This window comes from Bufo gargarizans, unplaced genomic scaffold, assembly GCF_014858855.1.
Source record: "Bufo gargarizans isolate SCDJY-AF-19 unplaced genomic scaffold, ASM1485885v1 fragScaff_scaffold_726_pilon:::fragment_2:::debris, whole genome shotgun sequence".
NCBI lineage: Eukaryota > Metazoa > Chordata > Amphibia > Anura > Bufonidae > Bufo > Bufo gargarizans.
In genome coordinates this window covers 345,465-365,026 of record NW_025334173.1, presented here as the reverse complement: position 1 = coordinate 365,026, position 19,562 = coordinate 345,465, and the positions used below count along the sequence as shown (strand labels likewise).

At 41.6% G+C, this 19,562-nt stretch overlaps 1 protein-coding gene across 2 annotated transcripts in view; it reads left to right on the top strand.

The window, feature by feature from the left end:
- Window positions 1–2,246: 2,246 nt before the first annotated feature.
- Window positions 2,247–19,562, top strand: part of LOC122922802 (WD repeat-containing protein 64-like) — a 61,786-nt gene continuing 44,470 nt past the window's right edge. For both annotated transcript variants that reach the window (XM_044273540.1, XM_044273538.1), the window contains exons 1-2: window positions 2,247–2,397; window positions 7,111–7,199. In XM_044273540.1, the coding sequence (XP_044129475.1) occupies window positions 2,305–2,397; window positions 7,111–7,199 (182 nt within the window). In that variant the 5' untranslated portion in view covers window positions 2,247–2,304. The remainder of the gene's footprint in view (window positions 2,398–7,110; window positions 7,200–19,562) is intronic.

Here is a 19,562-nt window from a genome sequence, read left to right as displayed (position 1 = left end):
AAATCTGGCCCAATGTCTGGTGCAAACCCAACACATCACATCACCCAAAGAACAGCATCCCCACAGTGAGACATGGTGGTGGCAGCATCATGCTGTGGGGATGGGACTGGGAAACTGGTCAGAGTTGAGGGAAAGATGGATGGTGCTAAATACAGGGATATTCTTCAGCAAAACCTGTCCCATTCTGTGCATGATTTGAGGCTAGGACGGAGGTTCACCTTCCAGCAGGACAATGACCCCAAACACATTGCTAAAGCTACACTTGAGTGGTTTAAGGGGAAACATCTAAATGTGTCGGAATGGCCTAGTCAAAGCCCAGATCTCAATCAAACAGAGAATCTGTGGTCAGACTTACGCTGGGTTCAGACCTGAGCGTTCGCGATGGAGTGCTCTGTGTGCGCGATTGTACTGGCGTTTGCAATCGTGCATACAGAGACAAGCGAACGCCCATTGTCGCGCGTTCCCGCCGAAGTCTATGTGCGGGAACGCGCGACAAGACGCCCCAAAGAAGCTCATGTACTTCTTGGGGCGTCGGGCGTTTTACAGCGCGATCGTACGCGCTGTAAAACGCTCAGGTGAGAACCATTCCCATAGGGAATCATTGGTTCTTGCCTGTTGAGGGTTTTACAGCGCGTAGGAACGTGCTGTAAAACGCTCAGGTGTGAACCCAGCCTGAAAGATTGCTCTTCACAAGCGCAAACCATCCAACTTGAAGGAGCTGGAGCAGTTTTGCAAGGAGGAATGGGCAAAAATCCCAGTGGTAGGATGTGGCAAGCTCATAGAGACTTATCCAAAGCGACTTGGAGCTGTGATTGCCGCAACAGGTGGCTCTACAAAGTATTGACTTTAGGGGGGTGAATAGTTATGCACATTACCTTTTTCTTTCCTATTTGTTGTTTGCTTCACAATAAAAAACAAACATCTTCAAAGTTGTGGGCGTGTTCTGTAAATGAAATGATGCAAATCCTCAAACAATCCATGTTAATTCCAGGTTGTGAGGCACCAAAATATAATAAAAAGTCAAGGGGGGGGGTAAATACTTTTGCAAGGCACTGTACATGCAGATTTCATGTTTCCACGCAGTTACATGCGGATTTTGTGTTTCCACGCTGTTACATGCGGATTTTGTTTCCACGCTGTTACATGCGGATTTCATGTTTCCATCCAGTTACGTGCGGATTTCATGTTTCCATCCAGTTACGTGCGGATTTCATGTTTCCATCCAGTTACATGTGGATTTCGTGTTTCCACGCAGTTACATGCGGATTTTGTGTTTCCACGCAGTTACATGCGGATTTTGGGTTTCCACGCAGTTACATGCGGATTTTGTGTTTCCACGCAGTTACATGCAGATTTTGTGTTTCCACGCTGTTACATGCGGATTTTGTTTCCACGCTGTTACATGCGGATTTCATGTTTCCACGCTGTTACATGCGGATTTCATGTTTCCATCCAGTTACGTGCGGATTTCATGTTTCCATCCAGTTACGTGTGGATTTCGTGTTTCCATCCAGTTACGTGTGGATTTCGTGTTTCCATCCAGTTACGTGTGGATTTCGTGTTTCCATCCAGTTACGTGCGGATTTCATGTTTCCATCCAGTTACGTGTGGATTTCGTGTTTTCATGCAGTTACATGCGGATTTTGTGTTTCCACGCAGTTACATGCGGATTTTGGGTTTCCACGCTGTTACATGCGGATTTTGGGTTTCCACGCTGTTACATGCGGATTTCGTGTTTCCACGCAGTTACATGCGGATTTTGTGTTTCCACGCTGTTACATGCGGATTTTGGGTTTCCACGCTGTTACATGCGGATTTTGGGTTTCCACGCTGTTACATGCATGTGGAAACATGAAATCCACTTATAAAATGGTAAATTAGATGGCCCTGCCAGCCCGTCCCCTTCCCTGTCCACGCCACCCCCACTTTTTTAGACCTGGCGCGAGCGGGGAAAAGTTGCAGATTGTAGGGCGAAGGACCTTGGCGCCGTAATCTGCACAAGAAATACACCCAATATAGGTGTATTTCTGCTTAATAAGTGACTCCCTTTATTTGTTACCTCCTTTAGTGATTTCAATAATGTTACTGTCTCCAAGGTACAATACTTGATATTGTGGATTAGGTTTGTCCAATGTGTTTACATAGATTTTATGTCATGGTTTCCTACAGATGGCACAAATGGTAGAACAAGTGTCACTTCAACATCACTTTCAGCGGAAAGATGATAACAGAGTCTCCTTCCACCTTCCTGCAATAGCAACAGAGAGTAGTCCACACAGAGAACCATTTATCCAGATATCACCCATGCCAGATAATACTGTATTGGCAGTAGGTCAAGATGGTATAGTCTCAGTCTGGACACCAGATCTTAAGTTGAAGAAAAGTCGCTGCATTCTGGTAAGTTTGGTGAGACTGAGAGATGGCTGTAAGATAACTATTGTGTCAGAGAGAGCGAGAGACTGCTTTTTGTATTATTTCTGCCTCTGTATGTGGAGATACTGAGAAAACAATGTACTTGTGAAAAAAGGAGCACCGCTAAGAGTCGATCATGCCCCCATATTTAGTCTCAAGGTACAGTATTTGACAAAAGTGAGTACACCCCTGACATTTTTGTAAATATTTAATAATATATTTTCATGGGACAACACTGAAGATCTGACACTTTGACACAATGTAAAGTAATCAGTGTACAGCTTGTATAACGGTGTAAAGTTGGCGTGCCCCTCATCACACAGCCATTAATGTCTAAACCGCTGGTAACAAGAGTGAGTACATCCCTAAGTGAAAATGGCCAAATTGTGCCCAATTAGCCATTTCCCCTCCCCGGTGTCATGTGACTCGTTAGTGTTACAAGGTCTCAGGTGTAAATGGAGAGCAGGTGTGATAAATTTGGTGTTATCGCTCTCACACTCATTGGAAGTTCCACATGGCACCTCATGGCAAAGAACTCTCTGAGGATCTTAGATAAAGAATTGTAGCTCTACATAAAGATGGCCGCCCTAGGCTATAAGAAGATTAAAAACACCCCGACGCTGAGCTGCAGCACGGTGGCCAAGACCATAGAGTTTAACAAGACAGGTTCTACTCAGAACAGGCCTCGCCATGGCCGGCCAAAGAAGTTGAGTTCACATGTTCAGCGTCATATCCAGAGGTTGTCTTTTCAAAATAGACGTATGACTGCTGCCAGTATGGTGGTGGGAGTGTCATGGTTTGGGGCTGTATGAGTGTTGCTGACTGTGGGGAGGTACAGTTCATTAAGGGAACCATGAATGCCATCATGTACTATGACATACTGAAGCATAACATCATCCGCTCCCTTCGGAAAGTGGGCTGCTGCCTCGCCTAAGACCTATTGAGCATCTGTGGGGCATCCTCAAATGGAAGGTGGAAGAGCGCAAGGTCTCTAACATCCACCAGGTCCGTGATGTTGTCATGGAGGAGTGGAAGAGGATTCCAGTGGCAACCTGTGAAGCTCTAGTGAACTCCATGCCCCAAGACAGAAAAGGCAGTGCTGGAAAATAATGGTTGCCACACAAAATATTGACACGTTGAGTACAATTTGGCCATTTTCACTTAGGGGTGTACTCACTCTTGTTACCAGCAGTTTAGATATTAATGGCTGTGTGAGTTATTTTGGGGACACACCAACTTTACACTGTTATACAAGCTGTACACTGACTACTGTACATTGTATCAAAGTGTCAGATCTTCAGTGTTGTCCAATGAAACGATGGAATAAAATATTTACAAAAATGTGAGAGGTGTACTGACTTGTGTGAGATACTGTAATAGAAAATAAATTTATGCTTCTCCTTAGTCTAAATCTTGTGGATTGCCTGATCTTGGACATTAAGACTCTTAACGTCCAAGATCAGGTGATCCACAAGTTTCTTTGACGTTCAGTGACAGAATATGGTAAATACTGGTGTATGGGTCATGGTTGTTTCACTTTTTATTTGGGAGTTTCTTTCCAGTGCAAGGAGGTGGCATGAAATGCTCCAGATTGTTCATCACTCCTTGAATCCTTTCTGTAAGTTTGCACACCTGTCATTCCACATCTCCCACAAGGACAAGTGTACACCAAACTTATGGAGGAAAGTTCCACGGAGCAGTTATATACAATCAAGAGCTTTGGATTCTGCTTCCTTGCATTGGATAGAAATTCCCAAGGAAAGAGTGAAACAACAATGACCTGTGCATCAGTATCTACCACATCCAGTCACTGATGTCTGATCCAGCTGGAAGCTGAGACATTTGATGCTGTCTCTTGGTACTGCAAACAAACTCTGTAGAAAAGTGTGACCGACCTTGTTAACAGTATCTACCACATCAAGTCACTGGTCATATACCCCAAACAGAAGTTGCTGCTATTAGAGGGAATTTGAGAAGCCGTGGATAATGTGAAGTTGCAACTGACAGTGGCATCAAATTTGGATAGAAGCTGTATCCCATGACCTGATATTGGACATCAAGGTGTGATATTGAGCATACCTGATGACCTACAAGACTTAATATAACATGGAGATTTGTTTGCAATGAACAGATATTTCTACCATATCAAAGGAACACAAGTGTTCCTTGGTGTGCTGTGATTCCATGATGCAGTCATGCTTATACCTGTACAGACATCATTTCTGTTCTTCAAACAGTCAACTATGGTACAGATGTAAGAAACTGATCAGATTCAGTAACATTAGATATGAATATGGATCTTTAGGTGGACACAACGGTGAACAACAGGCATGTATGAACATAGCCCAAGAACTAACACATTTATCATGTAGACAAGACACTAATTAATGTATTGGGATTGTCCATAAGTGTTAGGTTTAAAGGGGTTGTCTCCCTTCAGCAAATGTCATTTATGATGTAGAGAAAGTTAATACAAGCCACTTACTAATGTATTGTTATTATCCATATTACCTCCTTTTAGCTTGATACATTTTTCCATCACATAATGCACTGCTCATATCCAGGGCAATCCAGCAGCGGTGGTCGTGCTTGCACACTATAGGAAAAAGTGCCGGCCTCACATTGTGCACTGCTCGTTTCCAGGCAGTTGAGACAGGAGATGCTGCTCATGCGTGCCTATGTGCGCTTCCGGCCACCAGAGAGGTTGGCACCTTTTCCTATAGTGTGCAATCACGACCACCGCTGATGGATTGCAGGGTGGAAATAAGCCCTGGATATGAGCAATGTATAATATGATGAAAAAATGAATCGCCCTGCAAAGTAGGCAATATGGACAATCACAATACATTAGTAAGTGACTTGTATTAACTTTCTCTACATGACAAATGCCATTTGTTGAAGGGAGACAACCCCTTTAAACCTAACACTGTTGTCTAGGAAAGCTACAGCAGTTTTCCTATTCCACCCTCCTACTGGAGTGAGATTAACTTTTTATAAAGTCTCAGAATGGCGTAAAGCTCCTTAACTCCTTAACATGGCTAACCATGCCCACTTTCCCACCCTTATTTCAAAACTGGAGTCCAAAATTTCTCAAAAGACCATATTCTGGACTAAACACATGCTAAATTAGCGCCATAGTCCAGAGGACACACACTTAAAGTAGCAGAGCTGTAGTGGTGCTGTACACTGCTGAACTGTGGACGTGCAGAGATGAAACACACCTCGAGTAGCTGAGCTGTGGCTTGGCATGGCAGAAGACCAGTCGGGCTGGCATTAGAAATTGCAATAGACTAGACCAGGGAGATACACATGAATAGTTTAGCATATACGGTAGGTAAAAACATTGACACTAAGGCAGACAATGAGGCAAACAGCATGGTATATATAGCAGAACGGCCCCGTCTACTTCGTCACTGCAGCACTGCTCCCATTCACTTCTGTGGGAATGAAATATATTAGCTCAGTCCACTACAAAGTACAACCCCAATTCTCAAAAAGTTGGGGCGCCCTGTAAAATATAAATAAAACCAGAATGCAATGATTTACAAATCTCATAGACCCATATTTTATTCACAGTAGGACATAGAGCACATATCAGAAGTTGGGACGTGGGTGACAAAAGTCTGGAAAAGGAAGTGATACTAAAAAAAAAAAAAAAAAAACAGCTGGAGGAGTATTTTCCAACTAAATCTACATTCACACTCGCGTTTTGGCTTTCCGTTTGCGAGATCCGTTCAGGGCTCTCACAAGCGGTCCAAAACGGATCAGTTTGCATTCTAATGCATTCTGAATGGAAAAGGATCCGCTCAGAATGCATCAGTTTGCATCAGTTGTCTCCATTCCGCTCTGGAGGCGGACACCAAAACGCTGCTTGCAGCGTTTTAGTGTCCGTCTGATGAAACTGAGCCAAACGGATCCGTCCTGACACACAATGTAAGTCAATGGGGACGGATCAATTTTCGCTGACACAATCTGGCGCAATAGAAAACGGATCCGTCCCTATTGACTTTCAATGGTGTTCAAGACAGATCTGTCTCGGCTATGTTAAAGATAATACAAACGGATCTGAACGGATCCGTCCATGACACAAAACGCGAGGGTGAAAGTAGCCTAAGTCACATGTCTGGGTATAAAAAGAGCAGGTTAGAGAGGCAGAGTCTCCTTGAAGAAAAGATGGGCAGAGATTCGCCAATCTGCCAAAAATCTGCATCTAAAAAGTGTGTAACAATTTCAGAAAAATTGTCCTAAACATAAAATTCCGAAGACTGAAAATTCCAACATCTACAGTACATAATATCATCAAAAAGATTCAGAGAATGTAGAGAAATCCATGTGCGCAGGGGACAAGGCCGAGAGTCAGTATTGGATGCTAGCGATCTACGGTTCCTCAGGCGGCACTGCATTAAAAACAGGCATGATTCTGCATAGACTAAGGAACTCTTCCACATTTATTGTCTGTGAGCCCAGTTCACTGTGCAATCCACAGCCCACCTTATATTAAATATTTCTTCCACAGGCAAGATATGAGTAATTATCGTGGGATTGCAGGGCCTGTTGGGTCCCTGAAAACATTTTTCATGCAGGACCATTCTAGTCTCTTTTCTGACCAATTATTAAAATATTAATGGATTGAAAATGAGAGAAAATAAAACACGTCCATCAGTGAACATTATATGAATTTGCAATTATGTTTTACAGGATGCGAATAAACAACCAAACCGGAAAATTAAGTGGATATCTGATTCCACATTGATGCCTCAATATAACAAGTTAATTGTTGGAACATGGTAAGAATGTCATTATATCATAGTATTAAAAGGGGATAATGTTGCTACAAATAGTAGAAGATAACTGAGATGATAGTACATTTATATTGTCATTACTTCCCCAGAACACAGTATTAGGACAGTACTCCCTGATTATGTACTGAAGTGTCCTCATGAACTTAGGCATTGGTGACCTGTCAAAAGGGTGTTCCACCTAAAAACATTTATCCTTTATATGAGGGATAAATGTAACATTTCAGGGCTCCAACCTCTGCATGTTAACTTCTACTCATAGTTAACTTCTACTCATGTCTCACTGATATAACACCCAGTGCATAGGTAAAAAATGTTTCTGGAATACCCTGGCAGATACAGTATCCAACAGTAGATCTCAAGGTTGCCTACCAGGGGTCTAAACCTTTCTATTTCTTACTCATGACAATGTTGAACTTTTTTAAGTATTACATGCAACATTTGATTCACACAACACTAAGGGACAAATTTATTATTAAAGTAGACTACTTTTAGTGGCACAAAAGAGTCAAGAGCTGCATGTTTCTAACTTTTGCAATGGTCTTTGTGCAATCTTTGCGCAAGTGCCGTTACTAAATTGGCCTTGCCACTTGCCCGAAAAGAGGGCATGGCTCGGGTGGGGCAGGTGTCATGGATGAGGTGTTGATGGAAAACTCAACACCGATCACAGGAGGCAAGGGGACAGGAACTGAGCCTGAAAACTAGGGTAGAGGAGAAGGTCACCTCCTAGAATAACCCTAATCCAAGTCCTCACAAACTTATCAGTATGAACTGACCTTGATGGTAGAAAAGTTCATATACAGGAACCTAGAGCCCTAACACACCTTGTAGGGCCCTGGTATAGTGACAGGACTTGAGGCAGCCTATTCCTTCACCAGAAGGATGAACAGAAGTCTCCCTCAGGCCTAGATCCAAAAGATAGGGAAATACAACAAACAAAATACAAATAGGGAAAAAGACATTAACTTCACATGGATCAAAGGCAGCGCCAGGAGCTCAACCGAGATCCAACAACCAGCTAGCCCAGAGTCCAGAAACTGAAGCTATAAACCACACCCCCAGAAGGGGTAAGCAGTAATAAATATAGGAAGTTAAATGACCAAACAAACAACACCTGCAAGAGGTGTGGTCATTACTAAAACAACACAGACACAAATTATCCACAAGGAACCAGTCAAATTAACCCACGTGTTGCCAGTCTCTGATCGCCTGGCATCTGTCACGGGAGTGACAGCAGGTGGCCCCACCACATTTATTAGCTTGTAAACACTTTTTGTAGCCAACCAATATTTTATCAATTTTTATTTGAGGGATTTTCATCCATTCTTCCTTGCAAAAGTCTTCCCGGTCTGTTAGATTCCTGGGCTGTCTTGCATGCACTGCTCTTGTCTGTCCACAGATTTTCAATGATGTTCAGATCAGGGAACTGTGAGGGCCATGGTAAAACCTTAACCCCTTAGTGACCACCCATACGCCTTTTTACGACGGTCACTAAGGGGCCTTAGGCTGGGCCTTCGCTTTTTTACGGCGGCCCAGTCTAAGTGCTGCACAGGTCCCCCTGGCTCTCACATGAGCTGTGGCCCTGTTCTAACAGCCCAGACCGGCAGGTGTGCCAATCCGGGCTGTTTAACACTTTACATGCTGCAGGCAATGGCACCCGCCGCATGTAAGGTGCTGACAGAGGTAGCGGACTCCCTCTGTCTCCCATCAGCACCCCACAAATGCGATCGCGGGGTGCTGATGTGTGTGAAGGGTGCCTGGGGTCTGATGTAGGCCCCAGACCAGCCTTGAGTAATTTCCAGCAGGCTGCGCCTCTCTGGCGCAGCCTGCTGGTTAATGTCAGAATAGCATTGCAATTAAAATACAATGCACTATAGGGATAGTGCTTTTCATTTTAAGAGCAATCAAAAAGCTGTTTGTTATAGTCCCCTTGTGGGACTATTAAGTTGTAAAAAAAAAGTAAAAAATAAAATAAAATCATTTATTCAATTTAAAAAATCCCATAAAAAAATTACGCTTTTTTTTCCATTGAAAATACGCTTTTCAATGAAAAAAATTGCAGAAAAAAATCTGCCCATATGTTTGGTATTTACGCGTCCGTAATGACCCATACTACATAAATATCATGTAAATTATCCCCTACAGTGAACGCCGTAAAAAAAAAAAAAAAAAAAGATAGAATTGATAATTTATTCTTAGTTGCCACCAAAACAATGTAATAAAAAGCGATCAAAAAGCGCCATTTACTCCAAAATGATACCAATGATAAATACAAGTCGTCCCCCAAAAATCAAGCCCGCACACATCTCCATATAAAGAAAAATAAAAAAGTTATGGGTCTTGGGAAGTGGCAATGCAAAAACATTTTTTTATTTAAAATAAAAGGGGGTTTTATTGCAAAAAAGTTGTAAAACGTAAAAAAAAATATATGTATTTGGTATCACTGTAATCGTACTGACCCAGAGAATAAAGATATTATGTTATTTATACCGTAACATTTATAATGTAAAAACGCAGTGGCAGTATTGCTGTTTTTCCCTTCTCCCTCCCAGAAAGAATTAACCCCTTCCCGACCTTTGACATACTGTTACGTCATGGGAACCACTGAGTTCCCGCAATTCGATGTAATAGTACGTCATAGTGATCGCACGGGCACCGAAGCGGTGCCTGCGCGATCACTGCAGGGGCCCGGCAGTCCGTGGTAGCCAGGCCCCTGCTGTATCCGCCTGCATTGCTGTAAAAGCCGATGCCGGCGGATTAACCCTTTCTATGCTGCAGTCCGCGCTGACCGCGACATAGAAGAGGTTTGTGTCGGGTGAGGGAGAGCATCTGCTGTGGCGGGGACCCGATGCGACACAAGGAAGCTTGATGCCGTTAAGAGGCTGCCCAATGCCTTGCACGGCATCGGGAACTGCCTTCTACGGGAGCCGAGGAGATTCAGGCTGAGTCTCTTAGGCAACCTGTTAGTGTCATACACTAACAGGCAATGCATTACAATACAGATGTATTGTAATGCATTGCAGAGGGGATCAGACCCCCAAAAGTTAATGTCATAAATAAAGTAAAGTAAAAAAAAAGTGTTTTTAATAAAATTAATAAAGTAATAAAATTTATTATTTTATAATAAAAAACTGAAAAACAAAAACAAACCCACACATATTAGGTATTGCCGCGTCCGTAATGACCGGCTCTATAAATATATGACATGATCCACCCTGTCCGATAAACACCATAAAAAAAAAAAAAAAAACTGTAAAAAAATTCAATTTTTGTCACCTTACATCTCAAAAAGTGCAACACCAAGCGATCAAAAAGGCGTATGCCCTCCAAAATGGTATCAATAAAACCATCACCTAATCCCGCAAAAAATAAGCCCCCTACCTAAGACAGTCGCCCAAAGAAAAAAAAAATAGCTCTCGAACATGGAGACACTAAAACATCATTTTTTTGGTGTCAAAACGGCTATTATTGTGCTAAAGTGAAAAAAATAAAAAAGTATACATATTAGGTATTGCCACGTCCATAACAAACAGCTCTATCAAAATATCACATGATCTAACCACTCAGATGAACACCGTAAAAAAAAAACTGTGTAAAAAAAAGCACATTACCTCACAAAACTTGCAACAGCAAGTGATCAAAAAGGCGTATGCCCCCCAAAATAGTACCAATCAGACCGTCGCCTCATCACGCAAAAAATTAGACCCTACCTGAGTGAATCGGTCAAAAAATAAAAAAGCTATGGCTCTCAGACTATGAGACACTAAAATGTGATTATTTTTTGCTTCCAAACTGCTATTATTGTGCTAAAGTGAAAAAAATAAAAAAAGTATACAAATTAGGTATTGCCACGTGCGTAACGATCTGCTCTATAAAAAAGACCATGACCTAATCCCTTGGTTAAACGCTGTAAAAATAAATAAATAAAAACTGCGCCTTTTTTTGTTACCTTGCCTCACAAAAAACTTAATATAGAGCAATAAAAAATCATATGTACCCCAAAATAGTACCAACGTAAGTGGCACCTTATCCCGTAGTTTCCAAAATGTGGTCACTTTTTTTAGTTTCTACTGTAGGGGTGCATCAGGGGGGCTTCAAATGGGACATGGCATCTAAAAACCAGTTCAGCTAAATTTGCCATCCAAAAACCATATGGCGTTCCTTTCCTTCTGCGCCCTGCCGTGTGCCCGTACAGCAGTTTACGATCACATGTGGGGTGTTTCTGTAAACCGCAGAATCAGGGTAATAAATATTGAGTTTTATTTGGCTGTTAACCCTTGCTTTGCTGCTGGGAAAAATTTATTGAAATGTAAAATCTGCCAAAAAAGTGAAATTCTGAAATTACATCTCCATTTTCCATCAATTCTTGTGGAACACCTAAAGGGTTAAGAAAGTTTGTAAAATCCGTTTTGTATACCTTGAGGAGTGTAGTTTCTAAAATGGGGTCATTTTTGGGTGGTTTCTATTATTTAAGCCTCACAAAGTGACTTCAGACCTGAACTGGTCCTTAGAAAGTGGGTTTTGGAAATTTTCCGAAAAGTCGCAAGATTTGCTTCCATACTTCTAAGCCTTCTAACGCCCCCAAAAAATAAAATTTAATTTTCAAAATGTTCCAAACATGAAAGTAATTACTACTTTTGAATGTATTACTATCTATTATAAAAGTAGGGAAATTGAAATTTGGAAGTTTCCAAATTTTTGGTCAATTTGGTATTTTTTTTAATGAATAAAAATGGTTTTTTTTTTAATTTATTTTTACCACTGTCATGAAGTACAATATGTGATGAGAAAACAATCTCAGAATGACCTGTATAAGTAAAAGCGTTTTAAAGTTATCACCACAAAAACGCTTGGTCAGTAAGGCCTAAAACAGGGTGGTCGCTAAGGGGCTCAAGCTTGCACCTTTTGAGGCAGTCTATTGTGGATTTTGAGGTGTGTTCAGGATATTTATTTGTAGAAGCCACCCTCTTTTCAACTTCAGCTTTTTTTTTTTTTACAGTTGGTATGTTTGCTTCCAGAATTTGCTGGAATTTTATTGAATCCATTCCTTACTCTACCCTTGAAATGTTCCAAACGTGTCATTGCCTGCAACACAACCACAAAGCATGATTGATCCACCCCTATGCTTAATGGCTGGAGAGGTGTTCTTTTCATGAAAGACCATATTTGTGCAGGTGTTGCTTAACAGTAGAACAATGTACCACAACTCCAGAGTCTGCTAAATCTTTCTGAATGTCTTTTGCAGTCAAGCAGAAGTTCTGATTTGCCTTTATAGCAATGCTACGAACAGCTGTCTCAGAAATTTTTCTTGGTATTCCAGACCTTCTCTTGACCTCATCATCAACTATTATTTCTTAACTAGATTTCAAACTGAGGAAATGGCAACCTGAAAACACTTTGCTATCTTCTTATAGTCTTCTCCTACTTTGTGGACCTCAGCCATTTTCATTTTCAGAGTGTTAGGCAGCTGCTTTGAAGAACCCATAGCTGCAGTTTTTGGGACAAGGTTAGAGGAGTCTGGGTATTTATAAAGCTTTGAAATTTGCATCACCTGGCCTTTCCTAACAATGACTGTGAACAAGTCTTAACCCTAACATGCTATTTAAGGTCTGAGACCTTGGGCAAAGCGATCTGGGGGCTCAAATGTCCTTGGGTTCCCTTACTTTTGAGAGGTACTTCTTTCCGTTTTCACTCTAAAATTGTACAAAACCAAAATAATTCACTGATATTGCTTAAAATGTTCAAAAGTGTGTTTCATCTTTAACTTTATGCCCTTTGGAGATCATTTCATCTGTTACTGTTCACAGTAACAGTAACTTTGACCAGGGGTGCCCAAACTTTTGCATGTCACTGTAAAATCAAGCACCTACCCATGCAGTCTGCTTTTACAAATTGTGGGTCGTTCTAAAAAGAGCTGTAATAGGACACCGCCAATGTAACAAGTCAGTTTGTGAAATTTCTTCCCCCTTAGATATTCCACCATCAGTGGTATTATTGCAAAGTGGATATGTGTAGGAACCATCAATAACTGAGCCACTAAGTGGCAGACCATGGGTCACCAAGAGCTGAGGCACACAGGGGGACATTTAGGAAGACAGGCAATTTAGACGCCAGTCCTCTTCCCTCCTGCGCTGGCAGTTCATCCGCCTAATTTATCGAGAGGCACAGGTTCTTCATAACTTAGGCAGACTTTACACTTGTCTAAATCTCTAATGCCATGCTGCGTGTAGATTTAGACCATTTTCTACAGCTAAAACAGTCAGTCTGAGACAGATATACAGATATTGTAGAGTTCTCTGGTATTACATCAGCACAAAAACTGTGTACCAGGAGCTTCATAGCATGGTTTTCATGGCTAAACGGTTGCATGCAAGTCTTACATCACCAAGTACAATGGCAACCGTCAGATGGAGTGGTGTAAAGCCCGTCATCACTGGACTCTGGAGCAGTAGAAACATGTTCTATGGCGTGACGAATCGCGCTTCTCTCTCTGATGGAATGTGGATTTGGTGAATGTCAGGAAGACATTACCTGCCTGACTTACATTCTGCCAGCTGCAAAGTTTGGTGGAGGAGGGATAATGCTATGGGGTAGATTTTTTACCAAGGCAAACCACTAGAGAGTATGGGGATGAGCGATAGCATAGCGATCAATCTTCCCCATGCTGCGGAGGAGATCGCAGCCGTCTCCTCCGCTATCTACCAAGCGATTGCCGGGAGGGAACGCTTCCCTTCCGACAATCGCTTGCTCAATCGGCCTGTGTAATACAGACTTAACATATTTTAGCCGATTGTATGCTTCCATAGTTTGGAGAAGGTCCTTTTCTCTTCCTGCATGACCGTGCCCAAGTGCAGAAAGCAAAATTTTGCTGTGGGGCCCAGTCAGTTTTAATTACGCCATTGGTTGGGTGAGTTTGTTGTGGAAGAACTTGACTGGTCACACAGAGCCCTGACCTCAACCGCATCAAACACCTTTGGGATAAACCTGAATGGAAATTTGGAGCCACACCGTCTCATCAAAGATCAGTCGCCGATCTCACAAATACCGTTCTGGATTAATGGGCAGAAATTGCTGAAATAGTGGACCAACTCCATATGAATTTCGAATGGGACGTCATAAAAGCTCCTGTAGGTGTGGGTGCCTGCATACATTTGTCCATATAATGTAAGCTGGCGTAGAATTCAGGAATACGTTCCACTGGTTCTCTGACACAACTATAAAGAATGTGGCAGGCATCCTAAGCCCCCGACTCGTGCCAACAACACCATGACCCACACTGTGAAAAGTGGCAAGCTCAGCACAGAACCATTAAACAGTCACAATTTTAGCATAATTCAGGTTTGCGTTAAATTTGTGTCTTTTTGACGACAGAAAACTGGTGTACAAGGTTTAACACCCCCCCCCCCCCCTATTTCCCTTAACAATAAAGTTACCTATACTGGTATTTCTGGTCCCCTGCTTACAGGTCTGCTTAATGAAGCTTCATCCCTTGTGATGTCACATGAGTGGTCCCAGTTTGCCGTGGTCACATGTTACCCCTATAGTTTCCACGTCATCATGTGGGTGTGTAAGCAGAGATGCAGTGGGGGTGGTTATCTCCAGAAAACCAGGTTTTAAGGGTACATTCACACGGGCTGGATGCACTGCAGATTTGCTTCTTGTGGAATTGCGTGTGGTGAATCCACCTTGTATTACAGTGCTTTACAGAGTTGGGCTACTTTCACACCTGCGTTAGGTGCGGATCCGTCTGGTATCTGCACAGACGGATCCGCACCTATAATGCAAACGCTTGTATCCGTTCAGAATGGATCCGTTTGCATTACCGTTTTTGTTCATGATAATGCAAACGGATCCGTTTTGACTTACATTGAAAGTTAAATGGGAGGCGGATCCGTTTTCAATTGCACCATATTGTGTCAGTGAAAATGGATCCATCCCCATTGACTTACATTGTAAGTCAGGACAGATCCGTTTGGCTCCGCATCGTCAGACGGACATGAAAACGCTGCAAGCAGCCTCCAGAGCGGAATGGAGGCTGAATGGAGGCTGAACGGGAGCCGAGGAGATTCAGGCTGGGTCTCTTAGGCAACCTGTTAGTGTCATACACTAACAGGCAATGCATTACAATACAGATGTATTGTAATGCATTGCAGAGGGGATCAGACCCCCAAAAGTTAATGTCATAAATAAAGTAAAGTAAAAAAAAAAGTGTTTTTAATAAAATTAATAAAGTAATAAAATTTATTATTTTATAATAAAAAACTGAAAAACAAAAACAAACCCACACATATTAGGTATTGCCGCGTCCGTAATGACCGGCTCTATAAATATATGACATGATCCACCCTGTCCGATAAACACCATAAAAAAAAAAAAAAACTGTAAAAAAATTCTATTTTTGTCACCTTACATCACAAAAAGTGCAACACCAAGCGATCAAAAAGGCGTATGCCCTCCAAAATGGTATCAATAAAACCATCACCTAATCCCGCAAAAAATAAGCCCCCTACCTAAGACAGTCGCCCAAAGAAAAAAAAAATAGCTCTCGAACATGGAGACACTAAAACATCATTTTTTTGGTGTCAAAACGGCTATTATTGTGCTAAAGTGAAAAAAATAAAAAAGTATACATATTAGGTATTGCCACGTCCATAACAAACAGCTCTATCAAAATATCACATGATCTAACCACTCAGATGAACACCGTAAAAAAAAAAACTGTGTAAAAAAAAGCACATTACCTCACAAAACTTGCAACAGCAAGTGATCAAAAAGGCGTATGCCCCCCAAAATAGTACCAATCAGACCGTCGCCTCATCACGCAAAAAATTAGACCCTACCTGAGTGAATCGGTCAAAAAATAAAAAAGCTATGGCTCTCAGACTATGAGACACTAAAATGTGATTATTTTTTGCTTCCAAACTGCTATTATTGTGCTAAAGTGAAAAAAATAAAAAAAGTATACATATTAGGTATTGCCACGTGCGTAACGATCTGCTCTATAAAAAAGACCATGACCTAATCCCTTGGTTAAACGCTGTAAAAATAAATAAATAAAAACTGCGCCTTTTTTTGTTACCTTGCCTCACAAAAAACTTAATATAGAGCAATAAAAAATCATATGTACCCCAAAATAGTACCAACGTAAGTGGCACCTTATCCCGTAGTTTCCAAAATGTGGTCACTTTTTTTAGTTTCTACTGTAGGGGTGCATCAGGGGGGCTTCAAATGGGACATGGCATCTAAAAACCAGTTCAGCTAAATTTGCCATCCAAAAACCATATGGCGTTCCTTTCCTTCTGCGCCCTGCCGTGTGCCCGTACAGCAGTTTACGATCACATGTGGGGTGTTTCTGTAAACCGCAGAATCAGGGTAATAAATATTGAGTTTTATTTGGCTGTTAACCCTTGCTTTGCTGCTGGGAAAAATTTATTGAAATGTAAAATCTGCCAAAAAAGTGAAATTCTGAAATTACATCTCCATTTTCCATCAATTCTTGTGGAACACCTAAAGGGTTAAGAAAGTTTGTAAAATCCGTTTTGTATACCTTGAGGAGTGTAGTTTCTAAAATGGGGTCATTTTTGGGTGGTTTCTATTATTTAAGCCTCACAAAGTGACTTCAGACCTGAACTGGTCCTTAGAAAGTGGGTTTTGGAAATTTTCCGAAAAGTCGCAAGATTTGCTTCCATACTTCTAAGCCTTCTAACGCCCCCAAAAAATAAAATTTAATTTTCAAAATGTTCCAAACATGAAAGGAATTACTACTTTTGAATGTATTACTATCTATTATAAAAGTAGGGAAATTGAAATTTGGAAGTTTCCAAATTTTTGGTCAATTTGGTATTTTTTTTAATGAATAAAAATGTTTTTTTTTTTAATTTATTTTTACCACTGTCATGAAGTACAATATGTGACGAGAAAACAATCTCAGAATGACCTGTATAAGTAAAAGCGTTTTAAAGTTATCACCACAAAAACGCTTGGTCAGTAAGGCCTAAAACAGGGTGGTCGCTAAGGGGCTCAAGCTTGCACCTTTTGAGGCAGTCTATTGTGGATTTTGAGGTGTGTTCAGGATATTTATTTGTAGAAGCCACCCTCTTTTCAACTTCAGCTTTTTTTTTTTTTTACAGTTGGTATGTTTGCTTCCAGAATTTGCTGGAATTTTATTGAATCCATTCCTTACTCTACCCTTGAAATGTTCCAAACGTGTCATTGCCTGCAACACAACCACAAAGCATGATTGATCCACCCCTATGCTTAATGGCTGGAGAGGTGTTCTTTTCATGAAAGACCATATTTGTGCAGGTGTTGCTTAACAGTAGAACAATGTACCACAACTCCAGAGTCTGCTAAATCTTTCTGAATGTCTTTTGCAGTCAAGCAGAAGTTCTGATTTGCCTTTATAGCAATGCTACGAACAGCTGTCTCAGAAATTTTTCTTGGTATTCCAGACCTTCTCTTGACCTCATCATCAACTATTATTTCTTAACTAGATTTCAAACTGAGGAAATGGCAACCTGAAAACACTTTGCTATCTTCTTATAGTCTTCTCCTACTTTGTGGACCTCAGCCATTTTCATTTTCAGAGTGTTAGGCAGCTGCTTTGAAGAACCCATAGCTGCAGTTTTTGGGACAAGGTTAGAGGAGTCTGGGTATTTATAAAGCTTTGAAATTTGCATCACCTGGCCTTTCCTAACAATGACTGTGAACAAGTCTTAACCCTAACATGCTATTTAAGGTCTGAGACCTTGGGCAAAGCGATCTGGGGGCTCAAATGTCCTTGGGTTCCCTTACTTTTGAGAGGTACTTCTTTCCGTTTTCACTCTAAAATTGTACAAAACCAAAATAATTCACTGATATTGCTTAAAATGTTCAAAAGTGTGTTTCATCTTTAACTTTATGCCCTTTGGAGATCATTTCATCTGTTACTGTTCACAGTAACAGTAACTTTGACCAGGGGTGCCCAAACTTTTGCATGTCACTGTAAAATCAAGCACCTAGCCATGCAGTCTGCTTTTACAAATTGTGGGTCGTTCTAAAAAGAGCTGTAATAGGACACCGCCAATGTAACAAGTCAGTTTGTGAAATTTCTTCCCCCTTAGATATTCCACCATCAGTGGTATTATTGCAAAGTGGATATGTGTAGGAACCATCAATAACTGAGCCACTAAGTGGCAGACCATGGGTCACCAAGAGCTGAGGCACACAGGGGGACATTTAGGAAGACAGGCAATTTAGACGCCAGTCCTCTTCCCTCCTGCGCTGGCAGTTCATCCGCCTAATTTATCGAGAGGCACAGGTTCTTCATAACTTAGGCAGACTTTACACTTGTCTAAATCTCTAATGCCATGCTGCGTGTAGATTTAGACCATTTTCTACAGCTAAAACAGTCAGTCTGAGACAGATATACAGATATTGTAGAGTTCTCTGGTATTACATCAGCACAAAAACTGTGTACCAGGAGCTTCATAGCATGGTTTTCATGGCTAAACGGTTGCATGCAAGTCTTACATCACCAAGTACAATGGCAACTGTCAGATGGAGTGGTGTAAAGCCCGTCATCACTGGACTCTGGAGCAGTAGAAACATGTTCTATGGCGTGACGAATCGCGCTTCTCTCTCTGATGGAATGTGGATTTGGTGAATGTCAGGAAGACATTACCTGCCTGACTTACATTCTGCCAGCTGCAAAGTTTGGTGGAGGAGGGATAATGCTATGGGGTAGTTTTTTTACCAAGGCAAACCACTAGAGAGTATGGGGATGAGCGATAGCATAGCGATCAATCTTCCCCATGCTGCGGAGGAGATCGCAGCCGTCTCCTCCGCTATCTACCAAGCGATTGCCGGGAGGGAACGCTTCCCTTCCGACAATCGCTTGCTCAATCGGCCTGTGTAATACAGACTTAACATATTTTAGCCGATTGTATGCTTCCATAGTTTGGAGAAGGTCCTTTTCTCTTCCTGCATGACCGTGCCCAAGTGCAGAAAGCAAAATTTTGCTGTGGGGCCCAGTCAGTTTTAATTACGCCATTGGTTGGGTGAGTTTGTTGTGGAAGAACTTGACTGGTCACACAAAGCCCTGACCTCAACCGCATCAAACACCTTTGGGATAAACCTGAATGGAAATTTGGAGCCACACCGTCTCATCAAAGATCAGTCGCCGATCTCACAAATACCGTTCTGGATTAATGGGCAGAAATTGCTGAAATAGTGGACCAACTCCATATGAATTTCGAATGGGACGTCATAAAAGCTCCTGTAGGTGTGGGTGCCTGCATACATTTGTCCATATAATGTAAGCTGGCGTAGAATTCAGGAATACGTTCCACTGGTTCTCTGACACAACTATAA